This window comes from Pygocentrus nattereri, chromosome 6, assembly GCF_015220715.1.
Source record: "Pygocentrus nattereri isolate fPygNat1 chromosome 6, fPygNat1.pri, whole genome shotgun sequence".
Taxonomy (NCBI): Eukaryota; Metazoa; Chordata; class Actinopteri; order Characiformes; family Serrasalmidae; genus Pygocentrus; species Pygocentrus nattereri.
In genome coordinates, this window is record NC_051216.1 from 35,727,548 (window position 1) to 35,744,800 (window position 17,253).

General features: G+C 37.6%; 2 protein-coding genes across 6 annotated transcripts in view; both read right to left on the bottom strand.

Moving 5' to 3' along the window:
* Window positions 1–885: 885 nt before the first annotated feature.
* On the bottom strand, window positions 886–8,775 carry LOC108432613 (E3 ubiquitin-protein ligase TRIM7-like). Of its 4 annotated transcripts, none has more exons than XR_001858238.2 (12): window positions 8,624–8,775; window positions 6,818–6,936; window positions 6,077–6,118; window positions 5,782–5,880; window positions 5,560–5,691; window positions 5,332–5,451; window positions 4,098–4,235; window positions 3,891–3,942; window positions 3,708–3,731; window positions 3,593–3,619; window positions 1,467–3,417; window positions 886–1,363 (listed from the first exon to the last, which is right to left on the bottom strand). XR_001858238.2 is itself a non-coding variant. In XM_037539663.1 (12 exons), the coding sequence occupies exons 3-12, from the start codon at window positions 6,821–6,823 to the stop codon at window positions 2,885–2,887; spliced, it is 1,173 nt and encodes a 390-aa protein (XP_037395560.1). In that variant the 5' UTR covers window positions 6,824–6,936; window positions 7,959–7,998; window positions 8,624–8,770; the 3' UTR covers window positions 886–2,884. The 4 variants fall into 4 exon arrangements, 3 of the variants coding, with proteins under 3 accessions (XP_037395560.1, XP_017562059.1, XP_017562060.1); XM_037539663.1 differs by adding an exon at window positions 7,959–7,998 and having other exon boundaries at window positions 886–3,417; window positions 8,624–8,770; XM_017706570.2 differs by having other exon boundaries at window positions 886–3,417.
* Window positions 8,776–11,292: 2,517 nt separating this feature from the next.
* The window catches only part of il1rapl1a (interleukin 1 receptor accessory protein-like 1a), a 133,501-nt gene continuing 127,540 nt past the window's right edge, over window positions 11,293–17,253 (bottom strand). Inside the window, exons 11-12 of one of the 2 annotated variants that reach the window (XM_017706572.2) lie at window positions 15,238–15,282; window positions 11,293–13,318 (exon numbers count right to left, since the gene is read on the bottom strand). In XM_017706572.2, coding sequence (XP_017562061.1) covers window positions 12,582–13,318; window positions 15,238–15,282 — 782 coding nt within the window. In that variant the 3' untranslated portion in view covers window positions 11,293–12,581. The remainder of the gene's footprint in view (window positions 13,319–15,237; window positions 15,283–17,253) is intronic. The other variant, XM_017706574.2, reaches the window with a different exon arrangement.

Here is a 17,253-nt window from a genome sequence, read left to right on the forward strand (position 1 = left end):
GGCTATTTCTATACAATGAAAAACATGTGAAAATTAATGAAAATTACAACAAAAAAACTAAATACAAATGTCCAAACACAAGTTCCAAAATTCATGGCCGTTATCAAACTAAATACTACTAAACATTGTAGCGACTTGCTAATGACTGCCACTTTCTTTGAGGAGCTTGGGAGTCATGGCTTTACAAGCAGCCATGGGTGAAGGATCATCATAAAGACATGTCCTTCTAAACAGCATTATTTAACGTTGTTATTGTTGTTGTTCTGTTAGTTTAAAGGTAGATGAATGTGTTTTTCTTGTTTGTTTAAATAAAAACAGAACACAATGATGTGCAAATCTTTTCAACCCTCTATTTACTGAAAAAAATACAAAGACATATTAAACACTGAAATTGGGAAATTGAATTATTATATCGTAGTAAATGTCCAATTTAAATGTGATGCCAGCTACATGTGTTTAAAAAGTTAAGACAGGGACAACAAAAGACTGGTAACGTTGTGCAATGCTAAAAAATGGTGGTTAATTAGCAACAGGTCAGTAACATGACTGGTATAAAAAGAGTATCTCAGAGAGACTGACTCTTTCAGAAGTTGGGGTTGTAAAAAAATGGGGTTGTACTAAACACTGAAACTGCTGATGAATAAATTTGTTTGTATGTGTAGGACGTCAGCTCGTGCTGTATTTGTCTTGCGATTGTTGTCCCAGAGGCCTGATCCAAGGGTTTTGTATATGGGTTTTGAAAAGTTGTCATCCTACTTTTCTCAGCCTACACTGAACAAGAAACAAGAACTTGTTTTTATCCAAATGAAACGGGAAGTGGTTTAACTGTGAAAGCAGTCCTTTCTGGCACGCCCAAACTTGCACCTAAAAGCAACTGCACAACTGTTTCACTTTGAGTTTTGAGTCACACATAAGTTTATTGTCTGGTTGATAACACTATGTAACACAAGTTTTGTTCACAGCTTTTTAATGTTATATTCCAATTGTTTATGTCTAAAACAAATTAAAAATTGCTTACGTTCATCATAAACTTCGCTTTTGTGACCACGGCAACGAAAATTATGAATTTTTATTATAGAAACAGACGATTTTGCATCTTCTCATTTATACAGTCAGACTAAGAACACTATAGGCATTGTGACTTGGATGCTTTCATCTAATAAGTTCCATTGCTTGAGCCTTGATGTCAGAAGCTCAGCGTTGGACTTAGTGAGACCAAGGTCTCTGATCAGATCGTTGAGGTCTTTTTGGTTAGGGTAGTATGGCTTCCGCTCCTCATCTGCACATGAAGAGAAATCGTGATCTTCAACATCTTCCTGGGTGTCTGACTTGCTGCTTTCTTCTGAAGGTGGTGTTGCTCTGTCTGGAGGTGTTGGTACAGGAAGTTCAAGTTCCACAAGCTGTTGCCACAAAACCATATAATTGTAAAATGTTTTTAGATAATGTAGGATTAACATTACCCTTACTGGAACTAATAAGCCAAGCCCAAAACAGCCACACACTATTTTATCTCCATCACCTAACTGGGCATTATGCATTTTGGTGGGTAGCATTCTCCTGGCATCTGCCAAACCCAGATTTGTCCATTAGTCTGCCAGTTTCCACTACTCCACTGTCCAGTGTCCAGCGTCCAGCCAAAGCTTGGCATTGTGCCATCGGCCATGAAAACCGATTTCATAAGGCCCCTGATGTTGCTTCTTGAGGCAATTTAGAACTCTGTTATGAGCAATTCAAAAACAGTGTTGAAGATGCCCTGAAGATGATTTTAGATGGCGATTCAAATGACCTGGAGCAGTTAGGGGAAGATGATGATGATGAGGAATGGACTCCTATTGCAATGTGTACAGAGGGAAACTCAGATAGTAGTGATGAGGAAGACTTGCAAGATAAAAGTGTTGATGAGACAAGTGGAGAAGTTGAGGACCAGACAACAATACAGGACACAACAACAAAGCAGTCAGCAAGGGGCAAAGTGAAAAGGAAAGAGTATCACTGGAAAAAAAAAAACAATTTGAACCTCCAGCTGCTGAATTTGATGAACGTGTTGAGGAAGACTCAGAAGACAGGTTTGTCTTCCATACATGTATTTCAAAAGTTTTGTGATTGATGAAATGCTACAGGAAATTGCAGAACAAACAAACTTATACAGGGTACAGAAAGAAGGAAAGTCAGTGAACATAACTGCCAAAGAAATTGAGCAAATTCTGGGTACATGAACATGGGATTTGTACAGATGCCCAATGTATGAGCCTATTGGGAGATGGTGGGTTGGTGGGTTTGTCATTTCTGCACACTTGAACTTTGATCAAACCCACACTTTATTTCAAGTTTTTGTAGAAATCCCAATGTTTTTTTTTTTAAGATCCCAATTGTTCTTTTCTAAGTTTGAAATTACGATTAATGATTAATGATTTAAAGGAAACTCAGAGTATAAAGGGTTGAAAAATCTGCTCTATATGTTTTTATTTGTTTAACAAAAAAAAGCTGTGAGCAATAAATTGCTAAAAATCTGGATGTATCAAATATGTTACAAAATAAAACTCCAATATGCAAAGTGTTATTTCATTTTTTAAAAATTTGACAGAAGGTCTAGAAGCTCCAGTATCAAAAAATTAGAATTTTCTCTCAATTATTTGATGGTTTAGGCTTTACAGGGTTAAAGTGTGTCCATGCAGAAAACTGAATCACAGATGGTCACTTTGTTGTTGATTTATCCATTTCACATTTTCATTTTCATTTTGTCAGGTATGTAGCCTGTTGCTATGAAAAAAGAAAAAAGATTAATGACATGAAATGACAAATCACTGTTAAAGGCTGTTAACTCTACATTGAAAATGCTCAGTGTTTCACTCATAAAGAAGGTGAAATCAAATTACGACCAGTCTCAAATAATCCTCAGTGCCCTGCCTGTCTCCACTGTGCCAAACACAGGGTAAATTCTCTCAGACTTCATGAAGTGTGTTTTAAATGTGTAAATATGTCTCCTTTTCTCTGAGTCATAGAAAGAAACTCGGCCTTCCTCTATATCTAAATTTACTCCTATCTTAGAGAGAGCAATGTAATTGAGTTTGGTGACTGGATCAGTCAAAGCCATCAGAGAGCCGAGCTGCAGACGCAGAGTCCAGTACCCTGCTTTTGTGTTCATATTAACATAACCAAGTCGTGGGGCAGACTCCTTCACTACACCTATTCTCCAATCATATTTCCCGTTCACATCAACCTCCCAATAATAGCTGCCTGTTGTGTAGCCCTTTTTAGCCTGGACACACATCCAGCCATCATACTTAGAATGTTTTCTTTGATAATCATTCCAGGGATTAGTTATGGATTCTTCATGGGTCTTTGTCCTCACAGAGCGCCCATCCTTGTCCAGCATAAGATTAGGATTTGCTGTTTGTGGATCCAGAATAACTTCAGCTTGAAAAAAAAAAGGTAATGTGCTGAACAAATAAACATGCAATAACAGAATGTTTCAAAAAGGAGCAGAGTGAAAGTAGTATATTAATTTCTTAAAATATCTGCATTATTTAAATTCTAATATACTTTAAATTTTACTCATACAAATGCTTTGTAAGATGTCAAAATGCAATACCTGGATGTCTTGTGATGCAATTCCACACTGAAAAAGATGATTGAATGGGTGAATCAAACGAGCCAAGAGTAAACAAACAGCGAACTAACGTACAAATCAAGAAGAACAAACTGACCTGGAGTAGGGACATACAAGCCCCCTGCAGAAGTAAAACAAAAAAATTCCTGACTTTTGAATCTCACAAAACATGCTGAAATTCTCTACATCATAAACATCCATATCATTGTGAAACTTCAGAAATCGGGACGACTTAAAATTGAGTATTGCATATAAATGAAAAAACAGCACCTTTTCTCACCTGCTTTCCTAAACACCTTTTCACTCTTAAACCACTGTTTAAGCATGGATTCCTAAGGTGAAATAAAAAGTTTATGTAAGTACCCATAATATGTATTGACATAATTACTGTTCAAATTATGGAAATTCATCATGATGCACTTCATGATCATACTGCATATGTTACGTACTGTTGTTTACAACCCACTTAACTCATGACTGTATGTACCTCAGTCTTGTTTTCCTGAAGTAAAATCCTGATTATGAAATCCATGATGGGTAGAATGTTGACCAGCTTCCCTTTCTTCCACTGTTTACAGAGATCCTGTAGCACAGCCTTACATTCCTCTCCAAGTTTCACTGTCTCCTAAAGAAACAGAGGTGCAATAAATGTGCAATAAATTCCACATTTAACATGTAAAATCTAACTCTCCAGTGTTTTTATTACTTAGAGATTTCTATGTATCAAACATATAATCCAGTTATAAATTGCACTGGCCCATTGAAATGAACTGTTAATTGCACAGTATGACATTGCACCATAACCCAATCAGTCAGATTACATGTTTGGATTAATTTTTATTAGTTTGTGAATATGTTACAGCTTCTGGGAGTTTATGCCAACGGACTGTAGTGTAGTGGCTGGCCATGTTAAGTTCTGGTTCTAGACACGCTAAGACTTTTTACTTGTGTTGTACCATATAGATATTAAAGCCAAGATCAACTCTAACCACAAGTCATATCTCACTGCAGCCAAATGCAATCCCTTTTTGTTCTTGTTCAGCTGGAGGAAAGTATGACGCATCCAGTTATCTGGTTATCAGTGCATTTGCATTAAGAACCCGTAGGACCATAACTGTAAATTTGAATGTCATCTGCATAACTGCATAGCTAGATTTGTCTTCCTGCAGGATTCAGTGGAAGCATGTAAAAGAGGTACAAGAATTGCAAGACATGGCTGGTTCACTGGTAGGAGTATAGGGCCCAGGTGACAGGGCTGGTTCATTTGTCAAGGTATAGGGGTCAGGTGACAGGGCTGGTTCTTTGATAGCTTATAGGATTGAGGAGATAGGGCTGGTTCTTTGGTAGAGGTATGGGGATGGGGACACAGGGCTGGTTCACTGGTAGCTGTATAGGGGTGGAGAGCTAGGGCAGCACTTACAGACTACACCCTGTTTTGTGAAAAACTTGGTGACACACTGTTTCCCATTCTGTTTCCCCTCCTTTCTTGGAAGCCAGATTTTTTTAGGAAGTTGAGATGTGATGATGATTGAATCATCCTCACAAATATATTTAAATAGAAATATACTCAAAAAACTTCAGTATAAGTAACTGAGATCAAATGTAAGAAATTACTACCCACTAACCTAGAACTTGTTGTGTGATTATGATGTGTGTATACTCTAGACATAGTATTAGATAGAACACATTCTTGGACAGAATGTATTAATATAATCACTAACCTTGCTTTTAAGTTTCCATGTCCAGTCTGAAAGGATCATTTTTGCATCTTGTAATCTTTGTTCCTTGTCCAGGTTTTGGGAATCTTCATGATCTTCTGTTGTCTTGAGCTCTGTCAGCATCTTGAGAATTAACGGATGAACATGATTTGAGTGACATTACATTACAAAATGCAAGCAATAGAATGCACTTGACTACAAGATCTTTCATCCCTTTAGTCTCTGCTTTACCTGTGTGGTTTCCTGTTTTCTCTTTTGTTGTTGGGAGCTCAGCTCATCAGCCCACTGCAGAACCAGAGTTTGGCTCTCTTCCTGATGAATTTTGTCATCGCTCACTTCAGACTGGATAAGCAGTTCTCTAAGCTAAAAATTTTGACATTTCAATATATCAGTTTGCTATTTATTCATTTAATGTTTTCAGTTATGCTAATAATAGTGAACTATTGACAATACCGAGACCAGTCTGTCCAGTTCAGCTGCAAGCTCTCTGAGGATGCATTTGGACACCTCCATTGAGAAATCTATTTGTTCTGTGTCATTGTTAAATTGCTTCTGAAGAATAGACGCATAGAAGAATAGAGTCATTCAAACACACTCTATGATGATTATCAGTTTACAGAAAGCCTGTTATTAATGAAAATAAAGTGAAAGTTAAGGACTAGCAATGGTCCAAGGAAGAACAGTGTTAGGCAGTTAAGGATTTTAAAAAACTTTAAAGAACAAGTTGCATTTTCTAAACCAGTCTCACCTTAATCTGCCCATGAAACTTCTTAAGGAGTTTGTCTTTCAGCTAGAACACAGAGAGATATAGAAGTAGGGCTATATTTTTCCAGCATGTCAGCATGGTCCATTACGTGATGTATAGACCAGTAGTAATATGTTTTATATCTGTTCTGTTGCTGACTGAGAGTCAGTGTAAAAGGCTGAGTACTGGAGTGATATGTTCAGATATTTTTGTCTTGGTTAATATTTTGGCAGCAGCATTAAGACGATAAGACTTTTTACTTGTGTTGTACCATATAGACATTAGAGCCAAGATCAACTCTAACCACAAGTCATATCTCACTGCAGTCAAATGCAATCCCTTTTTGTTCTTGTTCAGCTGGAGGAAAGTATGAAGCATCCAGTTATCTGGATATCAGTGCATTTGCATTAAGAACCCGTAGGACCATAACTGTAAATTTGAATGTCATCTGCATAGCTGCATAGCTAGATTTGTCTTCCTGCAGGATTCATTGGAAGCATGTAAAAGAGGTACAAGAATTGCAAGACATGGCTGGTTCACTGGTAGGAGTATAGGGCTCAGGTGACAGGGCTATGCATTATACACACAACATACAGTCAAAAGAGCAAAAAGATACTTTAGAAAGAGCTCTGAGTTTAGCAAAAGCATCCATGGTGAACATTTATACTGTGTATTTTAGTGGGTGTGTTGTTATTAATAAGTCTTTCACTGGTCAAACTTTTGCCAGCTAAAAATGTTGATTACCTTCATTATCCCCAGCTTTGGTTTGAGAAATGGCTGTGAGTTGCAAGCTGTTTTAATTTCTGCTTTATGTGGATTTAACAGACTTCCAACACTGTAGCAAGCCCCAGTGATGTTATCTTCTGTAGAAATGAAAACAAGAGGAGTTGGAAGAGATAAGAGCAGCATGATGGCATTGTTCCAAATCAATAGAACTCTGATAAAAGTGTCTAAAAAATGTGAGTAATTGAAAAGGTCAGCCATAAACATTTGTTTGTTATCATTCTTTAAATGATAACACTGAGATATCAAATCAGCTGACTGTATGTCTACCAATAAATAGTAAATACATTTGAGACTCTTTTATGGCAGTGTGGGAAAATAACCTGGCCAGGAAAAGGGCACCATAAAAATCCTGTGTTCTCTTTCTCTACATAAATACTGGGTTTAGGTCAATTTACTGAGTGATTTCCACACTGCTAGCTAATACTTGCCAATAGGTTACTGTTTCCACTTTCAGTTACAGCATAAACAATGCAGATAATTGGGCTCCAACACTGCTACATATAGCTCAGCCAGTTTTTTCTAGTTATTTTGCACTGAAAATGTGTTTATTGCAAGTATGTATGCATCTATGTAGTCTACTGTAGTTCATCTTGCATAAATTGTATGCTTCAGTACATACTGTTACACAACACAAGCTTCCTCAAAACTGCTCTCATAAAGGAAGTAAATAAATATATAATGCAAAAGTAATAAGAAGCAACACTATCACAAAGCAAAAATTATGCAATGCATTAATGCAATACACAGAGTATTAATTAATAATATTACATTAACATCAGTTCTTTGGTACTTTTTACCTTTATCAGTTCAATAAAAACAACAGCAGACTGCAGAGTAATTTATGATTTACCTGTTGTTGTCATTTTGTTCTGATATGAATATTTCAAAGCCCATACAGACGATCACTTTTTTCAGTTTGTTAAGTAGATCCACGCACATTAGCAACCAGCGACAAGAACAACAAGACCAAGATTGTTCTGAAACATGTCTTCAGTGGGAGTTACCCTGTTGCCACAGTCTGTCTCTTTTCAACACAGTTTCAGTTTCACTTTCTGCCAGCTTCAAATAACATTGAATTTTTTCAATATATTTTACTTACCATAAAATAATATGATTGGCTGCTTTAATTTAAAACATGCCTGTGAAACAAAATTATATTAAAATACTTTTTTGTGTTTACAGCACCACTGCATACAGACAGCATTACAAACGTGATTAAGGCTGCAATGCAGCATGAAAACCTCTCATCAGAATGAAAAAGGGGAAGAAGATCATACTGTAGTGTTACTGAGGGGAGCCTGCAGTCATATGGGGTCATTTCATTACACAGACAACACCATCCAGTAAAACTCAAAAAACCCCAAAAGCTTTCACTTCCGTGTGCTGTTTGTTGTTTTGTTCACACATGGGTGGGCAGTTCCAGTTTCATGTATTTTGACCATGTTAACTGTTGTACTGTAAAGCGCTATGGTGGTACTAACTAAATAAATTTGTAAACCATGTCAAAAATTATATAGTAGCCTTCCTTGGTGAGTGAAGCTAAACTTAGCCAGTCAATTAGCCAGACCCTAAACATACCCCTGTGCTAGATTCAAGTCTGAATAGACAGAAACAGCTGGTATCAACATATGTCAAAATACGGTTGGCTGAAAAAGTGATGCACTATTTGTAGATCACATGCTAGCCTACTAATATCATATTGTATGCCTATAAAAACCTGCCAACTGGAAATATAAGTCCCATAACCCTGCGTTTAATCCTTACCTTGTTTCTGAGACGACATTTGTGGTGGTATGGCACTTGATAGCTTTTACTCGAGTTACGCAGCAGTATTTTCTAAAACTAAGGAAGTAAGTGGTAGATGTGGGTAGTAGACTGCAGCAGCCAGCCCCCTCTGCTACCAGACCTTTCTTAAGACTTTCCACTGTGTTTTAATGTCTGTCTGCCTTACTTTAAATTCAACAAATTAAGAATAATAAATTAAGACTTCTTTATTAGCCAAGTTAAGCCAGGAAAATAAAGACGGATCCAGCACTAAACACTGATTAAACAGCATGGTATCACTACACAGTAGAATGTGTCACTGAATGTGAAACTGATACAAACTTTAGTAAATATGAGTACTGTACACAGTACAAGGGTCGACAGTAAATGAGAGTCAATATTTAGTTTAAAGAAAAAAAACAAACGTCACCAACCCCTGTGAGAAAGAGCAACTGACATCATGCAAAGGTCAGCTTCCTTGTTATATCTTGTTATATGTCTGCTATCCGGTGTCAACCAGAGGAGGATGGGTTCCCCTTCTGAGTCTTGGTTACTCTCAAGGTTTCTTCCTCTTTTAGGGAGTTTTTCCTTGCCACCGTCGCCGCTGGCTTGCTCATGGGGGCTCGGACCCGGACTTTCTTTCTTCTTTTCTCTTCTCTCTGTAATACTGATTGTTTTGTAAAGCTGCTTTGTGACAACACCTGTTGTAAAAAGCGCTATATAAATAAATTTTGCTTGCTTGCTTGTTCTGGCTGTGAGCAAATACATATAAACATTATAAAAAATGATTTAGTTAATTGTGGTGTTAACTTTCACTTTGTTAATTTCTCTCACTTATGCAAACATAAAAGACAATATATTAGATGTTGGAGTTTCTATCTGAACATTTTTGCTATTAACTTATTTTGATGAAAAATCTGCAAAATGTAAAATTTGTATAATTTTAAAGATGTCATTTATCTCAGTATAATTTTATCATACAAGTCAGGAAATGTTCTTCTCATCCCGTTACTTTTGTCTGATCTGACTACATATAGTACACATTCTATTCTTCAGGGACCTTTTATATCACAATGCTACTTTAGTGTATGACAAATTGCTGTAACTGGTTATGTTTACACTTTGTCCAGTCCTACTATTGCCATCTAGTGGGTAAAAATATGGTTGCATTTGGACATCTCATGGATACTGCAGGGAACACAACCCATTTCTTCCAAGCAAGAAGAAAATGTGAGCAGTCCACAACCACGTTTCCAAAAAAGTTTGGGACCCTGTGCAAAATGTAAATAAAAACAAAATTCAAAACTCATATGCAGCTGTGATTGACGTGCGATCATCAATGAGAAAAACTCATTTTTGAACCTGAGTTTAAAGCATTTGCAAATAAATCTTAAACTGAAACTTTGCTTGTTTGCAAAAGGTTATTTCAGAGCCACTCGGTTACACCTAATGAAAATTGTTTGCCTTCAGTGTTTTGTGCTTTGATAATTTTAATAGACGTCAGCGTCACTAATTAATGGCATTCTATTAAAAGACTGTTTTACCGAGAGTGACTCAGGAGTATTTTCACCTAAAATGAGTTCATGAGGCAAGAGTCTTCTTACAAAAATGGTAAAAGGACATTAGGCCATAATTAATCTTTTAGTACTTTTAGTTTTGTTACTTACATTTGGAGGCAAATACTTTTGTAATTTTATTCAAGTGGAGGTCTAAAGGGAGAAACTTCTTTTACTGGGGTAATATTTTACCTTGGGTATCTCTACTTAACTCAAGTACATGGTTTGTGTACTTTGTCCACCACTGCATATGTGCCAGTCACCCATGCCAGGTGCACTAATGCACCCCTATACCAGCATGAATATTGGCTTTTGAACTGTAGGCTGATAAGCTGAGTGGTCTTTAGATTTCTCCAGATTCTCTGAACCTCTTTGCTATTTTATGTTATGAAACGTTATTCTTGAATGCTTGCACTATTTAATCATGCAGTCTTTCACAGAGGGGTGAACCCCTTCCCATCTTTACTTCTGAAAGACTCAGCCTCTCTGGGATGTTCTTTTTATACATTTTTATAATTAACCACCAGGTGTTTCTTAAAGCATTACACAATTTTACCAGCCTTTTGTTGCCCTCGTCCCAATTTTTTTGGAACTTGTTGGCTTCAAAATCAAAATGGGCAAATATAAAAAAAAAAACCAATAGAAATTCTCAGTTTCAACATTTGATATGTTGTCTTTGAAGCACTGAAATATAAGGTTTAAATGACTTGCACATCATTGTATTGTGTTTTTATTTACATATTTCATTGCGTCCCTATTTTTTTGGAAATGGGATTTAACTGTTTAAGAATAAAGATTGTTGAGTCATATTCTTTAAATGCAAGAGAAACCCATTTCATGACAAATATTTGGGATAATATAAAAATATTTATGGAATTTTTTTTGGTCTCTGTTTTGTAACTTCTCTTTACATCTTGAAAATTTTACTTAATTTTAATTCCTGTCCAACAGCTCAAACTGAAAACTGTACAACATGAACTGACCTGAGAGCTACACATCTAACACTATAACTAATTAACCATCCTAAGTTTTAGATTTCAATATTACTGTGTTAGATTTCAAATACATACCCACCCACCCACCCACACACACACACACACACACACACTAGGACCCTAGCATTTATGACACATAACACACTGACAGAGGTTGGTGATTTTAATGCACAGTGACAAACAAAAAGGAAACAAGTATGATTGTGCCTTTAGAAATATAAACACTTCATTTCCGAGTGGCTGTTGTGGTTTTATAATACATAGTAATATAAATATCCAAATCAGAATACATATCAATCCTCTATGCATACTTAAACCTTCACACAATCTTTAAGTCCTTTAAAACTTGACTTCAAGAGTTATACAAAAAAAGAAAAAAAAAAGACTATAAGTACTTGTAGGTTTTACCCAACCATAAGAAAAGTAGCTCACTACTGTTTTCTAAATTAATTTGAGGACATCATTATTTTTTATTGTAGGTTGTACAAACAAAAAACAATGTAGCATAAAAATGTATAAAATACCCAAAAACGCACAAGTCTTTTACTCAGCTGTCCTGGTGATGCTGTGATATCAGAGAGAAACAGCTCTTTGCTTATAAAAATAGATTTTTTTTGTTTCTTAAAATACCCTTTATTATTTGAGGATGGGCTCCACTCCTCCGATTTCCCTCCTTATAAAATGCCATGCAGGAGTTAGCCTGCTACAACAGGATAGCACCACTCCTCAACCTCCTACAGTGGCCCTCCGAGGCCTCCACACTGTTTGCATATACTGTAATTTTTTTCCATCGTACAAACTGCCAAATTGTCCAATTGAAACCATAAATACACAACCTACAGAAGCCAACAGAAATGGACACTTAGATAAACATGTATAGAGCAACTTGCAGATGAAATCAAAAGAGCGACATTTGATTTGGCCAAGCCTGAATCAAAAATGGTCCAGACTGATTTGAAAGGAAAGCATCATAAGTCAAATCAACTGAAAGTTGAGTAGTACAATAAAAAAGGTAATTAGACAAAAGACAATTTTTTTAACAGAACAAAAAACAAAAACAAAAGGCAGCATGATGAAATGGAACATAGAGACAGGGAGGTGGCGATGCTACGAGAAAAAGCAGTAGACGTCTGCACAAGACCCTGTTTCCGTTCACGTGGTTTGGCTGCGTGCATCTCAGTTTGTCCCCTATAAAGTTGATATGGCACTATATGATTAATCACTGTAAAAGTTCATTTCATTTCAAGAGTGGATTCAGTAAGAGATCAACAGGCCCAGCAGGACTAAAAACCGGATGCAGAGTGACCCCAGCCTGTACACTCAGCCCAGCCCAGCCTGTAATCGCCTATATGAGCCTTAATGAAGTTTGGCTTAACCTCTACAGCCAGGAGCCCTGCTGCACTTTGGTCACCAGATGACGCTGGAGATGCTGGTTTCTCGTGGCAGCAGCGGCAGCATGGCATTGTTGTTTGCATGTGGCTCGTCCAGGCTGTGCTGGCGCAGGCCCTTGGGGCCGGCAGCTGTGGGCCGCTGGCCGTTGAGCAGCGTGAGTGGCAGGTTGCAGTAGGTGTGCTGCTGCGATGGTGTCGGCAGCGTGGCTCCAGCCGCAAGCGGTAGCTCATAGTCGTAACTGCGGAAGTGTGCGTGCTTCTGGCGTGCTAGTGAGTGTGAGCGGTAGGAGCTGCGCAGGGCTGTTCGCAGCTCAGGACGGGCCGGAGCTACGGCCGCGGTCGCCACAGATACAGCAGAGACGGCCTGCAGGTCGGCGAAGGGCCCTGGTTCACCTCCATCTGCTGCGGGGTTGGCTAGCGTGCGGTGCAGTGGTGGCCGGCGGCAGGGCATGGCATAGCGCAGGCGCTTCCAGAAGTGGGAACCAGGCTTGTTGCTAGGGGGCCCACCCCAGCGCACCACCGTCAGTGCCTTGATGGACTGCTTCAGCTCTTCCACCTCCTGATAGTTGATGAGGCCACGCAGCTCAGCACACTCAATCAGGATGACCTTGACCTCGCCGGACGCTAGAGAGCCACGGAGCCGTGACTCCATCTCAAAGATGCTCCAGCCACGCCGCAGCACATAGCCTGGAGTCAGCACAATGATCAGCCGCTTGCTCATCTCCACACAGCGTGCCACATCTTCGATATACGCTGCAGAGAAACAGACACATGCGATTAGGGATGTCTGAACCAGTTATTTCGCCCCAACCCCAATCTGTCCCATTTAATACTGAGTAACCAATATCGAGTCAAAGGCAATCCGATAATTGTGCATTCGCTGATAGTACAGCTGCACAGTTTACACATCATGTACATTATGGTTAGTAAAACTAGTCTAAGCAAGACTCAACAACAGCAACAGCGCAGATGTACTTAACTGTCTCACATCATCAATGCAGGCAAAAATGATAATTAATCGATTGCCGAGTGTGTTAGAAGAACAAAATGTCTAAGTCCAATCATTCCTTTTTAAAATGCACTGTCCAATCACTGTTTAATACGTGCATACTGTAAGAAACCTGGTACTAATACAATTAGTTTTTGTGGACTGTGAACACTTTATTACAGTGCCTTTAATATGCTACTTTCATGTTTTATGTTGGTCTGACATTCGCAAGTTAATCTACTCCTTTCTGTAGGCTTCGAATGCACTGTTAGAACAAAGTACTAGAACTAACAGGCATGCATTTTAAGGTTCAGATGTTTCATAAACATCATCTGGCCTAACTGCAGGTAAAATACTGGGTTTTCAGCACTAAGTGTCCAAAAGTTTGTAGACTTAAAACATTTCTTATGAAATTAAATATCAATAGTGCATTTCCCCCCCTTTGCTGCAGTAACAGTCTCTACTTCACTGGGAAGGCTGTATAATGCCCTGTATGGTGTTTGATGAGAGCATGACAGCATTAGTGAGATCAGACACTGACGTTGTTGATCCAGAGAATAAGAGCATGAGAGCATTAGTGAGATCAGATACTAACATGAGTTGATCCAGAGAATGAGAGCATGAGAGCATTAGTGAGATCAGATACCGACGTTAGTTGATCCAGAGAACAAAGGAGCTTTACTGACATACACAATCTTCCACAATATACTACTCTAGATGTAATAGATAAACTAATGCATGTTTAGTGTCCAGATTTTGCTTATTTAGTTATTACCTTGGGCTACGAGGCTAGCAAACACTAGAAATCCATTGTCACCTAAATCTTTGCCCAAAACCTCCCTTCATCTTGCTCAAACCACATCAAGATCTTCATTAAGGCTGTGCTGATTGGTCTATAACAATAAATATAACTTGTGTAGTTAAAAGTAATGGGCAGCTATTTTGCCAACTCCCATGCATGCAGGCACATGAATGCTACAGATGATGTCTGCTATGTTATTGTTGTGTCTTTTTTTATAAATAACTGATCATCTTGATTTTATGAACTGAATATATATGTTGATAAATAGAAACAACAGAATCATAAATCTAGTATCTACACTCCTATGCAAAAAATGGCTAAGCTTTAAATGGTTTTTACAACACATCATTAAACAAGCAAAGTAACGTAGTATGGGGTAGTTTTTCCTTTGTTTTCTTTATATATTAAAAATCTGTTCATTTAAATAGCTGTCTGTAGCATTCAGCTACACAGTCAAGTTTTTCTTTGTTTATAGTCCATGGCAAATCATAATGCGTCCTAAAGCACATTAGGAAGTCTGTGCAAACTTAGTGAAGACCTGGATGCAGTTTGATGTTTTGGGTATTTATTAATGTAAACGATTTGGCTGACCATTAACTTCAAGTGACTTGTAACCTCTCACTGAACCATTCTTTTAAGAAAACATGAAATCAGGCTTAATACAGCTGATTCCAGTCCATCACAATATGCTTTTATCAGCTCTGATCAATCAGGACATTCCTGCATGAAATACAGTACAAAATGTGAACATAAGGACAGAAAACAAATAACTGTTAAGGACAAATCACACAACCACATTTAAGACGCAACATTCACTTTGTAACATTCATAGCCTAATGCCTATGTACATGTGTGTGTATGTGTGTTAAGGAGAAACTGTACCTCTAAGAAGCTGTGTGTCATCCTGGTAATGCTCACTGCTGAGACCTAAACATAAACATTCAGCTTTTCAGACAACAATATGAGCACGCATACAAGACAAGCATCTGACATACACACTGAACAATACAAACGCAGCCTACAAATATGACACGTATTGATTAAGGTGACACATACAAATACCATTTAGCTTTTTCATTATATATTTCACATTATACGTTTCTGGTCTCAAAAAAGAGATAAAGAGGAAAATGAGGACAAGGAGGTAATCAAGTGGTAGCTTGTTGCCCTCTAAAACGGTTTAAAACAGACTATGAAGCCTTTCAGTTTTCCTTCCTCATTCTGTCATGCACATTAAGGTTCACTGGCTTTCAGTGATTACCACAGGGATAGCTCGTTACCTCATGATGTAAACGTTATAATATAACACTCACTGCCTCCACATATAACACTGTCTCAGTGACACAACTTGTCTAAATGTGGGGCTGCCTGCAGCCAAGAGGTTCAGAGAAGTGTGATAAACTTGTGAAGGCAAAGTGAGCTTGTTAACCAATTCATAGAAGACAATGGTTAACTTTAATATAAATTCTGATGTTAGATTAAAACTATATGTGATGGACACTGCATGTACTCAGACTTTTTTTTTTACCTCAGTGAAATACTCAAAAGTAGCAGGTCAAAAACACTACTTAAATACTGAGTTTCCTAAAAAAAATGCAGTAAATCTAGATACATTAAGCATCTCTCAGCATAACAAGCGAAGTTTGTTAGGTCATGCTCTTCTCTTTGTCATTCCAAAGTTTAAGTTGTCACCAAATGCAAAGAACAGGAAAGAAAAGGAAAAAGATCAGTAATTAAGTGTTAACAACTAAAATAAGTTAAGTAACATAGTAACATAGTTACTACCCACTTCTGTGTATTAAATTATAATATGCATTTTTTACACCTGTTTCACTTTTATGTTGCTTTTTGTTTGTTATTTTGGGCCTTCCAGAAATTAAACTCCCTTTTCCTTTTGTCTAATGTTTTATACCAACACTAATGGCTGGATAAAAATGGCGCTAAATAAATGGTTAAATGTGCTATTGATTTTTTTCCCCTGCTATTTATTATTTAAAAATTTCTCCTTGCTCTGGTCTGCTGGCTGAGCAATCTTGCTTCCTCTGTCTTATCCCTAGGAGACATAACAATCTGAAAAATGTAAATTTGATTAAATTTAACTCAAGATATGTTTACATGTATTATATTAATAAAGTATTGGGCACATACTTTACCAACAAATCTGATGTGTGCATTTGGTGTATGTCCATCTATTAATAATACGCATTTTGGGCTGCTGTTTTATATTGGGTTTTTGTTTGTTTGTGGGAGAATCTTCAGTGCAGTAGCAAGGTTTGACAGGGCCACAAGGTGGGAGACTCTTCTCTATGGTAGCGAAATTTGAGTTGCAAAAAGTGACACATTTCACAGCAAAGATTAACTGGGTCTTCTCTGTTGTAGCAAAGCCTGTCTAAGCAAAAAGGGACATTTTTCTTCAAAATTTGACTGGGTTGTGAGATGGGAGGGTCTTCACTGTAGTAGTTGAGTTTGTTATTGTTATTGAAGTGCACACAAGTTACTGATAAGTGTAGCATAGTCATTTGGGTAATATTTTATGAAACGGGTTTCAATAATTTACAGTCACAGCAACAGGTAGCATGACCCCATAGGCTGCCTAGATGAGCCTGAGTTAAGAATAACCTGAATTATGTGACCAAACAAATAAGTATATGATATATTTTAATGTTGTTCATCTTCACACTATTTTATTTGGCTGATGTGGGTCATAGTCTACAGCCTACTGGTTGTACAGGCCTGATTTATAGCTACAGTGTGCGGTGCTGCATTCTATATCTTGCCAATTAGTTTTACTAAATAAAGGCACAGCATTGTTAAAAGTTCAGTTATGTGTTGAGTGGGAATAGTATATTATTGGTTTGCTAAAATTAGCTTTTTTGTTTGTTTATTTGTTTCCTGTAA